We start from the raw sequence: 20,086 nt of genomic DNA, 5'->3' as shown, positions 1-20,086 counted from the left end.
ACATATGATTCTAAATAAAATGATGACAGTCTCATTTTCTCAAAGTTTTTTTCAAGTTTTGTAAAGTAAAATTTAGTGTTTTAAATACTTTTAAAATCTTACAGGTGTCGAAGCACATGTTTTTCTTGGTTATGTCAGAAGGTTTAATTTTTTTTAAAAGTTATTTTTTCAAGGCTAACTTTTTTTTTTAAACTTTTAAATTAAAAATAAAATAACCAAAATAAGTTCACAAATGGTTTTTTTAAGTTCCCCACTTTTATAATCCAAAACCAAAATTTTCGGTTTTTGGTATAACCAAAAAATATTTGTTTATGTTTGAAAAAACTTTAAAATTTAATTCGCACATAATCACATAAATTTTTAAAAATTTTTTCAAGTTTTCCGTCTGGTTTATTTTTTTTAAATGAGAATTTTTTTCTTATTGCGAGAAATTTCGCAATTGTTTCTCTTTTTTTCAAGTTTTATCCAATACAGACCTTATTTTTAGGAACTGATCGTCTATCTCCTATTTTACTCGGAAAGTGAGAAGAATGTGAGTAACTATTATATATTTGTATAACGTAATTTTCGAGTGAGAAGAATTATTTAGTATTGCCTATCTCGTTTTTTTCTAACATGCATACAAAATTTATTCATTTTGTTTTTGAAAGTGAGACGTTCAGTTGATAATTTGCAAAAATTCAATTAAAACAAGTAAAAACGTTTCAATCGGTATAAACCGACTGAATAATACCATACACTTTGACGATCTGGGTCTAAAAATTTGTTTTTGAAATATTTAGAAAAAACTTGATTGCTAAATGGCAATTAATTGAACCTGTCAAATCACTTAATAGAAACTTCACAAATATTATGTCTGACCTGTAAGTGGACACACGACTGCCAAGTTTCATGAATCTAGCCTTATAATTTTTCCAAATATTTAAAATTAATTCATTAAAATTCGGAGTTGTATGGCAGCTACCTGAACCCGTTGTCCGAATCGGTCCAATTACAATAGCAGCCTTCGTTGATACAAAAGAAAAAGGTGTCGATTGCATTATTCGTTTTTGAGTTATCGTGCAATCGAACGACGGACATGTCTAAATCAACGCAGAATTTTACGCTGAGCAAGAATATATATATATGTCCATACCGAAGACGATTCCTTCAAGTGGTTACAAACTTCATACCAAATTACATATACCCTTCGCGATGTGCAGGATATAAAAATTAGTAATCTTATTGGAAAAGTGAAACATCCATTAGAAAATACTAGGAATTCTGATTTTAAAGTTAGTAAAAAAACGAGATACACGATCCCGCTTTTTTACCAACACGAGGCTGTTCGTGATTTTATTTTTAAACCAATGCAAAAAATATTTAAAAAGCCTAAAATATTTTACTTTTTTTCAGATTTTATTGCGTGTTTTATTATATAACTCATCTGTAGTTAACGGTTTCTAGTGAAATCAGGTGATAAATGTGATCATAAGACTAAATTATGTTGATTATTAATCCCATTTTGTTTTTTAAATAATTATTTCGGTAAAAATAGTTAAATTCAATTACAAAATTCACGAAACAAGTTAGAAAGTAGAGCTAGAAAGTGTTTTAGCATTTTTAATCAGATAAAAAAATTAAATTTTTTTTATTATAATTACATTGAACCCTATTGCTCCAACCACTTTTCACTTTTGTTTAAATTAACTTAAGTATCTCAAAATTGCAAAGTTTCTGTTATGTCAAGATTTAAAACATTAACGAACTTAACTTAAAAAGAAACACTTTTAATCTGAGTTCATATTTTTAAAAGTATTATTAAGGATATGAAAGGAAAAATTTCTATGAATAAGATTTTAACTAATTTTGATTAATTTTGTATTAATTACTTGAATTTCGCTCTCCTAGTAAAAAAAGCGTTGTTGTAATTAATAAGAAAATTAAAATTTTCAATAACAAAATACACAGAAGGTTGAAATGTTAACATTTCTTAAATTATAATTAATTTGCTATGTTTTTTTTAATTTGATCTTAAATTTCCCTCGTAGACACGATATTCCTGAAACTTTTAAAAATATTTTGTAGAGAGATAAAGGTAATGCAAATGCTTTTCATTTTGGAAAAGAATCATAATGTGTAATACTGTGTAATAAAAATTAAAAAATTTGTTTTTGTTTGAAAAATATATTATTTTAGTTTATTTCCGAAGGTTTTGATCTCATTTTTTTCGCCTGATAGACATGTTATTTCTAAAATTTTTACCACATTATGTTATATCAAAATGAAGTTCAGAATATATCTGAATCTAAAAAAGTCTTCGCAACCACTGGTATACCGTTAGAAGGATAATTTCATTAGCTTTAAAATGAGTGTACCAAGTTGGCTTACCTGTCATATTTCCTGAGTTATAAATAATAAAGTTGGGTCAAACCATTGGTTTGTATTGTAGCACTTTTCCCTTGTACAGGTGGAAATACTTCTTTTAAATAAATTTTATGTATACTTACCACACTATTAAAATTATTTTCATTCATATATCTACGAAAATATTTCTAGGATTACATACATATATTTACGATGGACGATTTATGCAGTCTTTGAGATAAAACAAAAATTAATTTAAAGAGGTGTTAACATAATGCTTGATTTTAAGGATTACTTGCGTGAGTTAAAAAGGCGTTAGGTTTCTGCGTTTTTGGAAATTTGAAAAAGCTTGTGGTTTCGCAAATTTAAGGTGTCAAATACTCAAATTTGATAACTTGAGAGAGGATGGAGAAGGGAAAAAATTTTTTTCTAATGAAAAGAACTATTTATTTGTGTCCAAAGGTATTAAAATTTTAAACTCCTACAACGTATAGTGTAGAAGAAAAACAGTATCAAAAAATAGGAAAAAAAGGCATTTAAATAACGGTAAATTTTAGCGGCCATTTTGTTTTTTTTAGAGCTCAAATATGGTATGCCGTGGTAGAAGAAGCTATTCACTATATTTCTGCATTTGCAAAATTTGAAAAATACTTACGGTTTCACTCCAATAATTATTTAAAAATGGCATTTTTTGGGTTTTAGGTATATAACTTTTAGAGGGGCGAAGATGAGCAAAAATTTTGTTCTACGGAAATAAGTTTCTAGTAAAGATCTATGTGTGTATTACATTTCAGCTTTCTATTTTCAAGGGTGTAGAAGTTTGTAAACATGACGGACGGACGGACGACAGAGTGAAACTAATAAGCACTTTTTTTCAAAAATTTTTCAGAAAAGCGCTAAAAATGTGAAAATTAGACGGTTTTTGCATGTTTCAACTTTGAGGCCCCTAACTCGAGAACAAGGGCCAAAGAAAAATATCACTAGGTGTTTTTTGTTCATCTGAAAGCATTCTATCGCCCTGCTTCGGGAATACCATTAAGTCTCGAGCACCCTGTATTAATATACATATATACATATATATATACATATATGTACAAATGTATACACAAGAAGACTGTGAGACTTTTATGATCAAAATTGTTAGTTTAATATAAAATTTTAATAAATTTTGTATGTATGTATGTATAATGAAATAAAATAAAAATAATTGTATAAAATAATGCCTCCAACATAGCCAATTCTTATACACCACTATTTTGCATTGCTAACACATACATGTATGTATGTATATGTAAAATTATAGGAACGAAAATCTTATCCACATTATATACAAATTTTTTGTTTTAATTTATATATTATACGCACTGGAAAAAAATTTTACCATAAGTGGAAGTATGCTTGGTTGCTGATGCGTGCCAAATTTTTTTAGAATAAATTTTTGAATGTTAGTTTTCTTGCTATAACTTTAAGTTAGCAATTTTTTCAAACAAAATATGAAAAATAAATGGCCATAAGCAAACCAAAAAAAAACAACTTTTAGATAAATAAAATTTCAATTTGTCACTAAACATTTATCCAGTTAGAAACTAGATTTTTTTTTAATGAAAATATGAAGAACACTTTGACAGCAATTTAATTAATAATTTACTTTTATCATCAAAATAAAAGTGAAAATAGCTATTATTCTTATATTAAAATTTAAAATAAAACGTACTCCAGTTTCCATTACAGTTTTATGTCACTCCAATAAATTTTTAAATAAAACTAATATTCATCCGAAGGACACATATTAAATTTTCATAAACGCAATTCTGAATAAAAATGTAATACTTATGCAATATATTTTTGCAAATATATAAGACAAACTCTTCACTAAACCTTTATAAATATTTTGCTTTTTACTTCATCGCAGTGAAATAAAAAGCAATGTATTTCAAATAATTTTCTTAATGGATCATACTACAAATTTAATTATTTCATTTAATTAAAGTATTTAAAATTAGAATTACCTCCTTACAATTGCCAAAAACATGGCAATTTATACTGTAAGTTAAGACCGCCAAATAAAATGCATTCAATAAAAGACCATGATATCGTATATGTCACACACAAAAAAACTTACACCCAATATAATTTCAAAAGACGAGAAAGTCAGATTTTTCTTTAATACAATGTTTTGATTATATGACAATGTCCAAAGTTTTTATGAGCATTTTTGATTATTGTCTTAAAAAATGTAGTATAGAGAGCTTTTGCATAGTTTGGGGCTATCATTAACAATAAAACAAAAGTAAGGCATTTGACTAAAAAGACGCGTTGAAGAAAGTGCTTGGGTAAAAATGTTTCAATCAAATGACCTACGCGCCTACTCAAAGTATTTTCGACTTTTGAAACGGTAGGTATATTTTTTTCTGTTTTTTGATTATTTTTAGCACTTTTCCAAAATATTTTTGAGAAAAAGTGGTTATTAGTTAGTTTCACTCTGTCCGTCCGTGAATATGTTTAGAAAACTTCTACACCCTTAAAGATAGAAAGCTGAAAATTCTTATATTTCATATGTACATGGATCTTTACTAGAAACTTTTCAATTTGAAGATTTGAAGAAAATCAGCTTTGATAAAGTGCGTATGTAGCGCACGAAATATATTAGCAAAAAATAAAAAAGTATTTTATTCCGAATAAAAGGAAGTTTTCATTTCATACCAATAAAAAAAAAAATATATTTCGGAAAAATTATCAACCATTAAAAAATTTTTTGAATAAAATGGCTGTTAAAATTTACCATTATCTAAAATGCATTTTTTCCAAATTTTTGATATTGTTTTCCTTTCAAATTTTTGGTTGTGTGTGAAATTTTAGCACTTTTTAGATTTTATGTGTGATAGGTTATGTGATGGCAGCAAATTTTGCATATCAAGTTTTCGACGGGAATGCACTTTTCCATGGTAGGGAAGTGTAAATATTTATTTATGGTAGCATTTTTAGCAACCTGTCGGTTTGTCGGTCTGTATGTGCATGCGTGTATCTCAAGTTCGGCTGAACTGATTTTTATGAAATTTTATACGTAAGTTTATTTCGACCATGGCATGGATTGGTCAACTTTTGGGATATATCAGGCTTCGGGAACTGCATTTTTAAGCTGGCCTTTTAAGTTTTACATTTTTGACCATTTTTTTTTTGAAATTATTCAACCGATTTATTTTAAATTTCATATATAAGCTTAGATCGATCGTCCGCGAAATCTCCTAATTTTTGGAAGAAATCAGGTGTCAGCAACTGGAAGTTTACTACGGGCCAAATATACATTTTTGCGTATATAAAGAGAAAAAATCAACCGATTTCATTGAAATTTAATATTTAAATTTTTTGTACTAAAACAATGAACGTATAATTTTTTTGGAGAGGCAGGCCTCAAAAACTGATCTGCGGGCCGATTTTACATTTTTCACTATATCTATGGACTGAATTGATGGAATTTCTTGAAATTTTATATTTGAGTTCTGGTTGTTACCGACATTAACTGGCGAGTATTTCAGGGAATTCAGGTAGCACAAAGCGAAACTATACTAAGAGCCAAATTTACATTTTTCTAGGTATGTTAACTATAAGCTTACTAATGTCCTAAATATTGAAAAGAATTATTTAACCGACATTTTTATAAAATTCTGTAACACTTTCACTTAACTAGACAATACACATTGCGGTCGGTTATGTGCTGATCACATCAGATTTTTTTTTCAAATGCGAAATTGATCTGGTTACTTCGCTTATTATTAAATTGATCATTATCTCACTTATTATTAAATTGATTTATTATTATTGAATTACTTATTATTAAATTGATCAATTCACATATTATTTAAAGCGCGAACTTAAAAATTAGCAATATAAACTTTTTTGGAAAATAATTTTAGAAAAACAAAAAATTTTACGTAACAAAAAATAACTGGCTGCTAACTTTTTTATGTATGACTCAAAATTAAAATAGAAAAAGAAGCATAATTTAAAAAAAAAACATGGTTTCGCATTCAGTCTAGTTTAAAATTGTTTTAAAATCAAATTTCGTTTTTGAAAAATATATTATATTTTCTCGCAATTTTTTTTTTCGCATCACAAGTATCAATTAACTTAACGTATAATCTTTATACTTCAATTTAAAATTGGCAACTGGGAGTTTTCATTAATATGAAATTTTAACGTCAGACGTTTCTTTCACGGTAATGTTTCTCAAACAAGGTTTCAAATTTAATTATTTTTGTTGTACAAGTGGTTTTGTAACAATATAAATAATGACATTTTCTAGTATAATGGCAAAAAAGTAGTAAAAATGGCTTGGCAGTAGTAAAGTAGTATGGAATGCCAGAATGTAGTACAATACTACAATTGTAGTAAAACTACAAACACTGCACAGTGTGCTTTTTGTGTTATGCACAAATACATGCTATGTATATTATAAAATATTATAAAAGGCAATGTTTTCAAATGTAAGAAAAGTTAGAAAAAATTCATTTTGTTATGAAAACATTGTAAAAAACGTAATGTTTTGTGATAGTAATCGCTTTTGTGATTTAGTTAAAACTTTTATTTTTTAATAAATTTCAAACTTTTATTTTTTTGTAAATTTAAGTTAAAAAATATCAAAAGTTTTACGATAGTTTGGTAATGTTAATCTCTTTCAGATAATGTAACAGAAACTTAGCTTCTAGAAGTACAAATCAGTACAATATTTGATAGACTTTCGAACAACTTACAACAAAAGTTTTTTTGTATTTGTATTTGTTCTATTAAAGCCTGCAGGTGTACTAAAATTTAAAGGTGTAAGAGTATGGTTCTAGCCCAAGTAGAAAATTGTGCTTAAGGTTACTAAACACATTTTTGAAATAGCAATGTTACTACAACATTTTTGCGTGAACATATTTAGCATGTAAGTTTCTTTTATTTTTCCAATTAAAAAAAGTTTCAATTTGGAAGTTATAACCAACACATCATTTTTTCATTTTTGTTCACAAATGACAGAAATAAGTATCTGTGCATATAATGGACGAAATGAAGCATTAGAAGTTTTGAAAATTTGTTTTGTTTTTTTTTATCCACATAATCCCAAAAAACTTTTTTAAAATACTTAACACTTTTTATTCCGAGATTAAAAGAGGTAAGAAATTAAAACAGAATAATTTAATTCTGTTTTAATTTCTTATTAATGATTTCCAAATAATGAATCAAAGTTGGCTTAGAAGTGCTTTAACATAACTAACATGCGCGATTTACTCTCTTCAAAAGTGGCATAAGGTGTCGAATAATTTCACGTATGATTCGTTGCTCAATTTGCAGCAAAAAATTGTATGGGTGGTGGTGCAAAAATTCCAAATTATACATAGTAAAACTAAAAAAATATTTATGAATGTTGTTTGCAAGAAAAATGTATGAAAAATGCATTTTTCGCATATTTTCGAGTACATTTAACACGTTTTACGGGAAAACCTACGAAAGATAGAGGAAAATGTTATATAGGTTAAGTTTTAGATCTCATATCAAAACTTAACCTGTAAACGTGTATCGAAAAAGAAAAAAATAATAAAAATTTTTGGAGAAATTTCGAGTTTTGTAAAAAAAATTAAAAAAAGAAACAAAAATTCTTACTTTGACGAGCTGTATCTCAAAAACAATGGCTCAAATTATTAGTTATACGACCAAAAATGAAGAAAAATCTATCGCCTGCAAAACAATCTTCTAATGATAACTCTGTTGTATAGTTCCGAAGCTATAAGCATTTATTTGTATGCAGGAAGAATCTGGTACCTTTTTTTTCAACAGTCTTTAGCTCGAAAACGAGAATATCTGCACCCCCAATACAATTTTTTGCTGGAAATTGTTCAAAGTATCATTCCTAAAATTATTTGGCACCTTATGCTAAACATCCTGTAAAATTTTGTACAATTATAATTGCACATCTTTTTACTTATTTCGAAGCACGAATTATTCAGTTGTCATGTTTACAAACTTCTACACCCTTGAAGATAGAAAGCTGAAATGTAATACACACATAGATCTTTACTAGAAACTTATTTCCATGGAACAAAATTTTCCCCTATCTCCCCCCTTCTAAAAGTTATACCCCCTAAAACCCTAAAAATGTCATTTTTTAACTATTTACTGCAGTGAAATCATAAGCATTTTTTAAAGTTTTAGAAACAGCAAAATAGTGGCTGGTTTCCTCTATTGCAACATACAATTTCTGCACTCTAAAAATACAAAATTGCCGTTAAAATTTACCGTTATCTAAAGTTCGTTTTCTCCAAATTTTTAATGCCAATAAGAAACATAATTATTTTTCTTAACTCACACAATTAACCCTTAAAATCGAGCATTATGTTAATCCTTCTTTAAATTTATTTTTGCTTTATTTCGTTCATCCTAATTATATGCAATCATAGAAATAGTTTTGTACATGAATGAAAATAATTTTAATTATGTATAAGTTATACATAGATTGTTTTTAAAAGCAATATTTTCACTTGTTGGAGAGAAAAGTGCTACAATAAAACAATTGATTTAACCCAACTTTATTTCATATCATTGTAAAATTTAAAAAAAAATTTGAATTATATTTTTCTTTAAAAAAATTAAAATTTTAAACAACAAAATTTGCAATCGAGTCTATACTCGTACAAGTAGTATAATTAAAATACAGTTTTAATTTATGGACCAGTTTTTCAATTTACTGGTTATACTTTATTAAATCAAAATTCGCAAGATCTACGCAGATATACTAAATATGTTCATATATAAGCGCATAAGGATTTCACATTAAATATGGGCCAATTTTAAATAAAATTAAAATAACAAAATTGTTCGTCATTTTATCCGGTTCCTATTCTTTATCGTACATTTTTACGAAAATAACATCCAAAGATAAAAAATAAAAATGAATTTACAACAAACAAATCAATGATTTCTTTAACTAATTAATGAGTGTAGAAACTTAATTTGTTTTCTTTGTTTTAACTTCCAAACACAACATTTTTATAGAATAAACTAAATTTTAGTATCACAAATCCTGGCACATTGTGGCTTATTATAATAAGCAGATTTTTTAAAATTTTCTTTTCTTAATTCTTTTTTTATTTATAGAAATATTTCTTATGTAATTGCAATTATTATTATAAAATCTGCTTTATTAGTTACGAGTATATATTTGCTTACAAGTACATAGCATGTACATATGTGGATATTTATCTTTGAATATATTAATAAATTCATCTATATTTAAAAATTATTTAAGTTTTTTACATACCTTTAGTAAAATTATTTTAGTCATTGTCACTTTTTTTTAAGTTTTTGTCACTATGTAAAAGCAAAAATTAATTTGATGTTCGACTTTATTTATAATATTTTGTTAATAATATTCTCATTTCTTTTTGTCTCTCAAAAATTTGATTTTTTAATTTTTTTATAATGTAGTTCTGTAAAGTTCCAAATCTTAAAATTTATAGGTTTATAAATAATTATATTTTCATAAAACAAATAGTTTGATTCGCGATTCTAACCCATTAAAAAATTTTTTCAACGACATTTAAGTTCGCAATCATTTAATATACTGAACTATGTACGCTCACCTTCAGTTTAATTTATAAATGACTCCGGCATGTCTCGCGCGATTCTCTTGTTCTTTGTGTTAAATTTTAAAAATGTCAGAAAAATAATAATAAAAAAAAAAACTGTAATAATAACAACAAATTAATATGTGGTAAAGCTGATTTTACCGAAAAAAGAACAATGTTAACAAAACTTATACACTAATACTTTAGTAAAATGACGTGCGGCTTGAACCATGACTTCAACAGAATTTTTAAAAGTGACCATGCACCATGAAAAGCTGCGCGCAAAATAAAATATTTTTTTTTTAAGCTAGTGGCTTGTGAAGTAGCACTTTTCGATGAACAATATCAATTATATTTTTTGACGACAAGACATTTGGAAATTTTAGTTATTTGAAGACCGTCGAAGAGAAAAACTATAAAAATAATCAAACATATTTGAGGTAATTTCAACGTCGATTTTGTCATTATAGCTTTTAACAATGCCTTTTAGTGATGGAAGATTAAAGTCGTTTTTTTATGCGATTGCAGAATTTAAAAAATATTGGTGCTCTTGATATAATAAACTATCAAGGTAATTATTTTTAGAGCTTTGAGGGGCTAAAAAGATACTATTGGAACTTAAGGGACTACTTTTGGGGAGGGTGAAGGTAGCTAACAATTTTCTGCTAGTGATTCGCAAAACAACGGACAGAATTAATCTTAACACGCACTTTTTTTATTTTTTTTTTAAATGCTAAAAGCGAAAATAGAAATCAAGAAAAAAAAAATGAAAATCGGAAGATACTTAATCATCACTATGGTTGAATGTTTGTATGTGGTAATTAAAGTTATGTTGTTTTATCGTGATTATTCTGAATATTATGATTTACGGCGATGATGTTTTTTATAAATTTGATGATGGAAATTATTACAACGATGGGAAATATGAAAAACAATGTTAATATTTTTAACGAATAATAAGAGGGTTTTGTTTCCCTAGTAAATTTTATATTTAGATTTTTTAGTGGGGACACACTCTTTCATACAAAAATACAATTTTTTTTTAAAACTTTTTTTTAACTGAGTTTCATTAAAACTCAGACTTTTTTCTAATGAATTTCACTTGTAAATGTGATGATCACCTGATTAATATGATTGATCAACTTTTGATTAGATTTAAGCAATCGTGCCTTTCCTAAGGACTGACATTATGTTTCAAATTTGCTTAACAAGTGCAAGAATTAACAAATTTTAAGAAAAGTTAAACCCGGATTACTAGAGCAGTTTTAAATTTAAATTTTATATTTTTTTAGAACTTTCTTACTTTTTATAGTCTATAAATTTTCTTAAAACTCAAAATAAGTACTTAATAATATTTTTTTCACCCGCTTTGTCTATCAGCAAGTGTTAAGATTAAATCAATTGGATTTAAAATTGTGATTTACCAAACATGTTCTTTAAGATAAAGTCCGGCTAACATCAAATTTTTTTCGTATGAACATCTTTCACAAAACTAAACATTTTCCTGCGAAAACCCGATTGTTTGCAATAAAATGACGAAACACATTTCATTAGAAGTTTTTATACCAAAGGTTAATGTAAATATAATGATTGGTTGCTTTTTATATTATCTTTAATTTATAGCGTTATAGAAAAGTATTAACTTAAGTTATTATAAGCTTTATTCTTGTACATATACTCGTATGCTTTATAATATTTGAATCATAATTAAACTTATAGCTTTCAACACATTTATAAATTCTATCCATATATTCAATATTGTGGTCTGTAACAAACTGAAAAAACAGTTATTGTAGAAAGGCAAAAAGGAACGCAGACTTATAATTTAAAAATTTAATAGAGTATATAAATATTTTTTTTATATGTGTTTCAAAAAATGGAGTTAGCAAAAAAATCTAATTTTAATTTAAGTATAAACAGTACACAAAATTAAAACTTGTGTACACTGCCATCCATTCACCTTTGAAATTTATTATTACGGTAAAAGTCATCAATTATAATTAGAGAAAATTGAGGTAACAAAATAATTTATTTGTAGAATTTTATTTCAATTTCTCGCTTTAAGTCAAATAATAAATATATGTATTTATGTGTTTATACTTTTATGTATATATATTTATAATTTTTAGCACTTTTCCAAAAAAAATTTGAAAAAAAGTGCTTTTTAGTTTCACCCTGTCCTTCCGGGGCATATTTACAAATCTTCTACGCTCTTGAAGATAGAACGCTGAAATTTCATACGTACATAGTTATCTTTACTACTTTAAAAAACCTTAGACCTTAGGTTGTAGGAGTCTAAAATTTTAGACACTAATAAATAGTGCTTCTAGAGGCTAATAAATAGTCGTTGGAAGAAAAATTTTTCCACCTCCGCGAAATTTATTTCTCTGTTTCAGAAAAGCTTTTCCAAATTTCTATAATGTAGATAAGTTAAATTAATTATAATTATTTTTCTTAACCCACGCATTTAACCCTTTCATTAGAGCATTATACTAATTTTAATTTTTTTTTGTTTTTCTATTTTAAAGATTGCGTACATTGCTCATTCTAAAGGTACATATGTAATCTTTGAAATATATTTTGTAAATGAATGAAAATAATTTTAATAATGTAGTACATAGCTAAATTGTTGTTAAAAGAAGTATTTCCACTTGTCGAAGGAAAAAGTGCTACATTACAAATAATTAGTTTGATACAACTTTATTTATTATTTAGTAATATGGGGTGGTTACATTATATTACATATTTTTTTCTACAACATATTATTAGAAGTTTTATATTTGAACGTGTTTTTGTTAAATTTTTTAATAAAAATACTACTTAATCGATAATTTGAAATAAAAGCAAATGAAACACGGACCATTACAAATATAAATTAAAATATAGATTAAAGGTTTATAATAGATATGATTTTAGTATAAAATGCCAGCTAAACTTATAATTTTTTTCAGTTTTAGCAAGCAATTATTTCTTTGAAAAATAATTCACTAGCATCTCTTAACATTATGTTTATATGTATATGTATTATATTAATTAATCAATTAAGAATTACAGATATGACCATTCATCAAAAGTTAGTATACATACATATTTTACCTATAAATAATAAATATCAAGGTGTTCTTTCACTAAAAACTTTTGGAGTTTTAGTGTCATTATATAAATTTTCTCTTGCCATATATAAATATAGACATATTTAGTGAAGCATGATGAATAATAAATTTAAAAAAAAAATTTAAATGAAAATTCATTTCTTAATGAATGTTTAATTTAGATTTCCACAAAACAATCGTTCGTTCATTGTTTTAAGTACTAGAAATCAAATACAAATATAGTAACATACAAATTGTAACATATTAGTTACGTGATGATATTACAGTTTCGCCGACGATGAAGGGCATAATATGAGTATACAAAATTTTAAATAGTTTCTTACATGTTTTCTACGAGACAAAGGTTGGTATGGGTCGCAGTAAGTTCACATTCTTAAGGTGTGATACTGGAAAAGCTGGGAAATGCCCTCCGAGTTAACCATAAGCTATGCCAGCAAATCCGACTCTCGCCTACCAGAAGGTAGGTAACATGAGTAGGTGGCTGACGAGAGCGGGTGGATGCGAGTACCTGGCGCACTAACTGGGTATCCGTTGGTTAGGAAAAGTGTGGGCGGTAAATTCAGAAGCGTTTGACCTAGAATAGGCGGCTCCCTGGTCTGCGTCTGCTACTGAGGGACGGCAGTTTTTAAATCCTGGCAGGAAGTATAAAATGCAGATTCATCGAAATGCAGTGGAAAAAACAAAAGGATTAAGTACCCCAGGTTGTAATCTGGATTATATTGGAAAATCCATCCTCTTCGGAGGTCGGCTCTACGAATTCTGGGGAGAGCCATTTATTGCATCTAATGGAAGGAAAATTCAACTGTGGAAGGTATACGATCGGACACACCGAGTCCACTAAACCCAAAAGATTCGAGTATAACCAAAGCTCAAGATAAAGGAAATGTAGATCAAGGTGCTGATAATACATAAAAGAATATTAGAATTAGAGTCTCTCTGCTTGGCCATAAAAAGTTAGGTTTTCTAGTTAAGGACAGAAAACGAAAAAATTTAAAATGGAAACGTATGGTGGCACTTTGCCAAATAGGAGCACTATGCCAAAAGATAGTACACCGAGTGAAAATTCGGTTACACATCAAGAACAATATAGAGTTACATACTCAACAGATGAGGAAGAACTTATGCGAGGAACGGATTAGAATCTTAACCAAAAGAGTTCCAGCAAAAAGTGAAAAGCAGAAGCATCACCGGAAGTAGGTCAACCAACGAAAAGTTTGGAAGGTTCGGGTCCTCCTCATCATTCGGGTGACAATGATGCTGTAAGGAATTTCAAACTACCTCCTGTAATCATAAGTAATGTGGTTGATTACAATCAAATAGATGCCTTATAAAAAAATAAAAATGCGAACTACAAAGTCAGGATGATGAACAATAAGCAATTAAAGCTTATTGTAGATACGAAATTAGGTTACAGGAATTATACAAGGATCCTGAATGAATCACGGTTGGAATGGCCAACATATGAAAATAAGCAAACCAGAACAATCAAAGTTATGGTAAGAAATCTTCATCCTACGTGCAAGACGAAGGATATAAAAAATGACTTACGATCTAAGAATTATAAAATTCTAGACGTAGTAAATACAGATAACACTAATCATACCAAGACTTAATATATACCTATTTCTACCATAGCGGGTCAAATGACCCGTTGTGGTAGATATCGGTATACAACAAGAATTACTTAGAATAAACAAAACAAACAAAAAAAAATTGTTATAACTGTACATTAATTACTTAGAAAAAGTCACGAAGTCAAATGTGCAAACGCAATAAAATTATACGTGCATTTGCAATACAAAAGTTCAAAATGGGTCATTTGAACCGTTATGGTATGTTTAGTGTTAAAAAGATAAAGGAAAACAGTAAGAATGTCATGGTTGCTTTACCATTGTTTATGCTGAGCTTCTGTAATGAGGAGAACATAAAGAGAATCTATGAAATAGGCCAAATCAACCGTTCTGATACGAATACAAACACAAATAAAATATAACAGTTATATTCAAGTTAGAAGAAAATTTTGTAAAGAAAAAAGCAAAACCTACATTGTCAAATAACTCAACGAAGTGGCAAAACTTTCGAGCAGAAATAGAAACCGTGTGAAAGTTAAGGTTGATGCGAAAGGAAAAAACAATTACTCAGTTCAAAAGATGTCAAATGTTCGAGTATACATAAAAATTTTGTCAAAGAGAACCGAGCTGTGAGAAGTGTGCATGCGAACATCTTACTGTGGAATGGAAGTTACCAAAGCAAGAAGCACTGCTGCAAAATGTTCGAATTTAAGGATCAAAATAACTACTATACAACAGTTAGACGAGGTGACAGAGAAGCTTGCAAAGATTATCCAGAATGCCGCTTGGAATAGTTCGAGAATTAATACCACCAAAAGAGAGGGTGTCAATTTTCCTCCGCATATATTGGAAAAAATACAAATAAGCAGAAGACCTAGAAATGGCAACAAACGCTCAATCCTAATAATAAAACAAATTACAACGATAATTACTAATGATAAAACAAATTAAATGTAGTTTCCAGAAACATAAACAGAATTCGATTTCAAGATACATCCAGAATTTGACGGCATGCGATTAGATCAAAGAGACCTGATCTCCGCAACAACCTCTCTTTCACTGATAATTGGAATAGCTACGTCTCGGTCAATGAAACTTGTTTCCTGACTCTCCAACATTTCTTGATTGGCATGTGACATAAATATTTCAGCCAAATGATCAGCAAACCAATTCCGTTGCCCAAGTTTCATTTTTATTTTTAATAGTTTTTGATAAGGTTTGAGTTAAAAAATAAACTCAAACAATTACTGCCGAAGCAGTATGTTTAACTAATTGAATCGTACTTTACTGATAGGGTATTTCGAATTAAACAAAAAGAGGAATATTCTTCGCTTAGAGATATTGGGTCCGGGATACATATAGAGAAAATATAGAGAATTCAAATGGCTTCTTGAAAGGCGTTCATCATTTTCAGCATGCTACAAAGTTTTGATATATAATCAAATATTAAGCCAGTCTGGGCTTACGGTTTTCAAATGTGGGCTGCGCTGCGCGGACTCACATTCAATGTATTCAGATATTTCAAAATAACATACTACGAGACATCGTCAACACTCCCTTGTATGTCCGTAATGATGATATACACAGAGATCTCAGGATCCCTAGTATCAAAGACGAAAGTAAAAAGCATGCAGCCAATCGGCTCGTCTGGTTGACAATCAAGTACCTAGTACGACGTTGTGACAGATCAAAAACTAATGAAATTTTTAAAGGCCAAAATTTAACGGTGAATCGTTTTCGACTAGTTTTATTGATTAAATGTTGTGGATGTTTTTAATGGGTTAGAGACCCACACTACTGCTCTTTCGTCTAGCAGTGTCTTCGAGATTTTGACCCTCCGCACAGCAAAAAAAAATATTTTATTCACTTTTCCAAAAAATTTTTGAAGAAAATTGCTTATTAGCTTCACTCTGTCTGTCTGTCCGTCCTTCGTCGATCGGCTTTTATTGCAGTACAACTATAAGCATTTTTCAAATTTAGGAAACACAGAATTATAGTGACTGGTTTCTTCGACCGCGGCATACTTTGTTTGAACTTCAAAAAAACAAAATGACCATTAAAATTTACCGTTATCTAAAATCCTTTTTCCAAATTTTTGATGTCGTTTTTTTCTAGACCATAGGTTGTGAAAGTTTGAAATTTTAATAACTTTTAGGCACTAATAAATAGTTCATTCCATTAGAACAAATTTTTTCCCAACTCCGCAGCCCCTCCCACGTTTTCGCCCCACGAAATTTGTAAAATTCGAATTTTTGACTCGTTACATATCCGTGCTAGGTTTTTTTTAGATTTTTATAAACGCAGAAAGCTAAACTCAATGCCATAAAATAATAAAAATAAATTGACCTTTAAAATTTATGTTAACGAGAATTATGTTAACATCACTTTAAATTTATTTTTGCTTTATTTCAAAGACTGCGTAAATTGCACATGCCAAATGTATGCAATCCTTTAAAGAGTTTCGTATAAGAATAAAAGTAATTTTAAAAGTTAGTAGGTATACATAGATTGTTTTTAAAAGCAGCATTTTTGTTTGTTGAAGAGGAAAGTACTACATTACAAACCTTTCGTTTGACCCTGCTTTATTTATATAAATATTTTCGATTTTATAAAGTAAAAATAGCTTTATCGCTAACTTAAGGTATAGCAATATTTTAGTTGAAAATATTTTAATTGCATTTTTCTAATATAGAGAAAAGAATTTGTACGAATACGAGTATTTGTAGAACAAAAAAAGGGAATTATAAAATACGCATTTAAATAAAGTTGGGTCAAACCAATGGTTTGTATTGTAGCATTTTTCCCTTCAACAAGTGAAAATACTGCTTTTAAAAATCTATGTATATCCACCACACTATTAAAATTATTTTCATTCATAAACGAAACTATTTCTAGGATTGCATATATTTAGGATGAACGATTTATGCAGTCTTTGAAATAGATAAAAATTAATATAAAGAGTTAACATAATGCTCGATTTTAAGGGTTAATTGTGTGAGTTAAGAAAAGTAATTATATTTTTTAATGTCATGGAATTTACCGTTAGCTTTTTGCGTTTATAGAAATTTGAAAAAGCTTGAGGTTTCGGAAATATAAGGTGTCAAAAATTCAAATTTTACGAATTTCAAGAGGCGATAACTTGAGAGGGGGTAGAGATGGAAAAAAATTTTCTTCTAACGAAATAAACTATTTGTTAATGTCTAAAAGCTCCTAAAATTTCAAGCTTCTGCAGGCTAGGGTATAGGAGAAAAACGACATCAAAAATTTGGAAAAAAAGGACTTTAGATAACGGTAAATTTGAACAGCCATTTTGTTTTTCTAAGGTTTAACTATAGTATACCGCGCTAGAGAAAGTCAGCCGCTGCCTTTCTGCGTTTGCAAAATTTCAAAAATGCTTATGGTTTCATTGCAACAAATAGTTAAAATGGGCCATTTTTGTGGCTTTGGGGGGGTATAACTTCTAGAGGGGGGGAGATAGGTAAAAATTTTGTTCTACGAAAATAAGTTTCTAGTAAAGATCTATGCATGTATTAAATTTCAGCTTTCTATCTTTAAGAATGTAGAAGTTTTGTAAACAGACACACGGACAGACGGACGGACGGACGGACGGACAGAGTGAAACTAATAAGCACTTTTTTTCAAAAAATTTTTGGAAAAGTGGTAAAAAAGAAATGTTAACCACTAAACTGAAAGCTTCAAATTTTTCACTTGATTATTTTAATACGATGTTATTTATAATGAAATGAATCAAAGAGAACATGAGAAGTGGATTGTTCAGATTGTTCTTATATTTTTTATAACGCATATTTTTATAAATATGTTACGCTCATAGTATATACATATACACCCAGCGCAGAAAAAACCCTCGCACTTAATTTTTTTTCGAAATTCTGTATTTAATTAATTTTCATACTAAAGTGGTCTCACTCAATTAAATATTGAGTTTTGTTTTTTATTTTTGTGTCTTCCCTTAATGTAAGGAACAGTTACTTTTTTGTTTATCGTTTAAAGTTATGTGGTTTTTAATAAGAAGTTCAAGTTTCATACAAAAAATAAGTTAAAAATATGGTGTTATCGCTCGAACAAAAAGCTAAAATCTTAGCGCTACATGAGAATGGTGTATCAAATAGACAAATTGCGATAAAATTAGGGACAAACGAATGGAGTATAAGAAATTTTTTAAAAAATTATATTATTTCTGGCTCTTTGGAGCGAAAAACTGGAAGTGGAAGGCCGAAGCTTCTTAATGAAAGGGATGAAAGACTTTTGAAACGAATTTCACTTCGAAATCGATTTTTAAATGCGGGCCAAGTTAGAAAGATATTTCAAAAGCAAACTGGAAAGCGAATTTCAATACGAACAATGCAAATTGAGTTGAATAAGTTAGGAATGGAAGCCCGAAAGCCAGCTAAAAAGCCCCTTTTGTTGAAGAAAATGAAGTCGCAGCGTTTGGAATGGGCAAATACCTATAAAAACTGGACTGTGGAAGACTGGGGAAAAGTGATTTTTTCTGACGAGTCTAAATTCAACTTGATTGGACCTGATGGATCGCTCACAGTTCGGCGTAGAACAGGAGAACGATATTCACAAAATTGCGTTTTGCCAACAATGAAGTTTTCACCCTATATAATGGTTTTGGGGGCCATTACAAGGTATGGTGTTGGAAGGCTAATTCTTCTGGAAGGTGTAGGAAATGCTCAGGAGTACATAAAAATTATCAACGAAGGTGTAGTTCCAACAATTGAGCAACTTTCTGAATATACTCAAAATGTAATTGTTCAAGATTATTCTGCGCCATGCCATAGAGCTAAAACGGTGAGAATTTCTCTTGTGATTTCAAAATTTTTGTATTTTAAATTAATTTTACGGTTTTCTATTTTTTTTAGGTTCGAAACTGCAAGACTGATTTAGGGATTTCGTCACTTCCTTGGCCTGGAAACAGTCCAGACCTCAATCCCATTGAGAATTGCTGGAGTATGATGGGTAAAAAAATCCGAGCTGAATGGCCACAATCTCTAGTAGAGATGAAAAACATCATTGAGAAGGTTTGGTATGAGGAAATAAACGTCGAATACCTTGAAAGTTTGTATTTTTCAATGGCTCGAAGGGTTGAAGCTGTCGTTAAAGCAAGAGGTTTTTCAACCAAGTACTAAATGTTAATTACCATGGTTATACCTTCTATTATTAATATTTTTTTTTTTATTAATCTACTGGTTACTTGCAATTTCAACAATAATGTGTAATTTTTTAGTTAAACTTAAGATATTGTGAATGAATGAATTTTAAAACCTTGATTTTTAAGTTTAAATTTTGATGTTTTTCTATATTATGACCATTGGGTTTAAAAATTTTAAATTCCTGGATATGCATTTATTTTTTTCGTATTAAATTTTATTTAAAATTGTTAAAAATGTAATATCTTGAAAAAATTTGAACCAAATTTTTGTGTTTACTT

General features: G+C 28.6%; 1 protein-coding gene across 4 annotated transcripts in view; it reads right to left on the bottom strand.

The window, feature by feature from the left end:
• LOC129611245 (probable serine/threonine-protein kinase clkA) overlaps nt 1-20,086 on the bottom strand; it is a 38,455-nt gene that overhangs the window by 13,685 nt on the left and 4,684 nt on the right. For 3 of the 4 annotated variants that reach the window (XM_055524293.1, XM_055524295.1, XM_055524296.1), the window contains exon 1: nt 9,641-9,748. The exons of the other annotated variant lie outside the window; for it this stretch is intronic. In XM_055524293.1, the coding sequence (XP_055380268.1) occupies nt 9,641-9,664 (24 nt within the window). In that variant the 5' untranslated portion in view covers nt 9,665-9,748. Of the gene's footprint in view, nt 1-9,640; nt 9,749-20,086 lie in introns of those variants that run through there. 4 annotated transcript variants of the gene reach the window in all.

Source organism: Condylostylus longicornis, unplaced genomic scaffold, assembly GCF_029603195.1.
Source record: "Condylostylus longicornis isolate FDR11 unplaced genomic scaffold, ASM2960319v2 ptg000048l, whole genome shotgun sequence".
NCBI classification, from domain to species: Eukaryota; Metazoa; Arthropoda; class Insecta; order Diptera; family Dolichopodidae; genus Condylostylus; species Condylostylus longicornis.
Note: the sequence above shows the minus strand (reverse complement) of the source record. Positions and strands in the feature narration are given on the sequence as shown.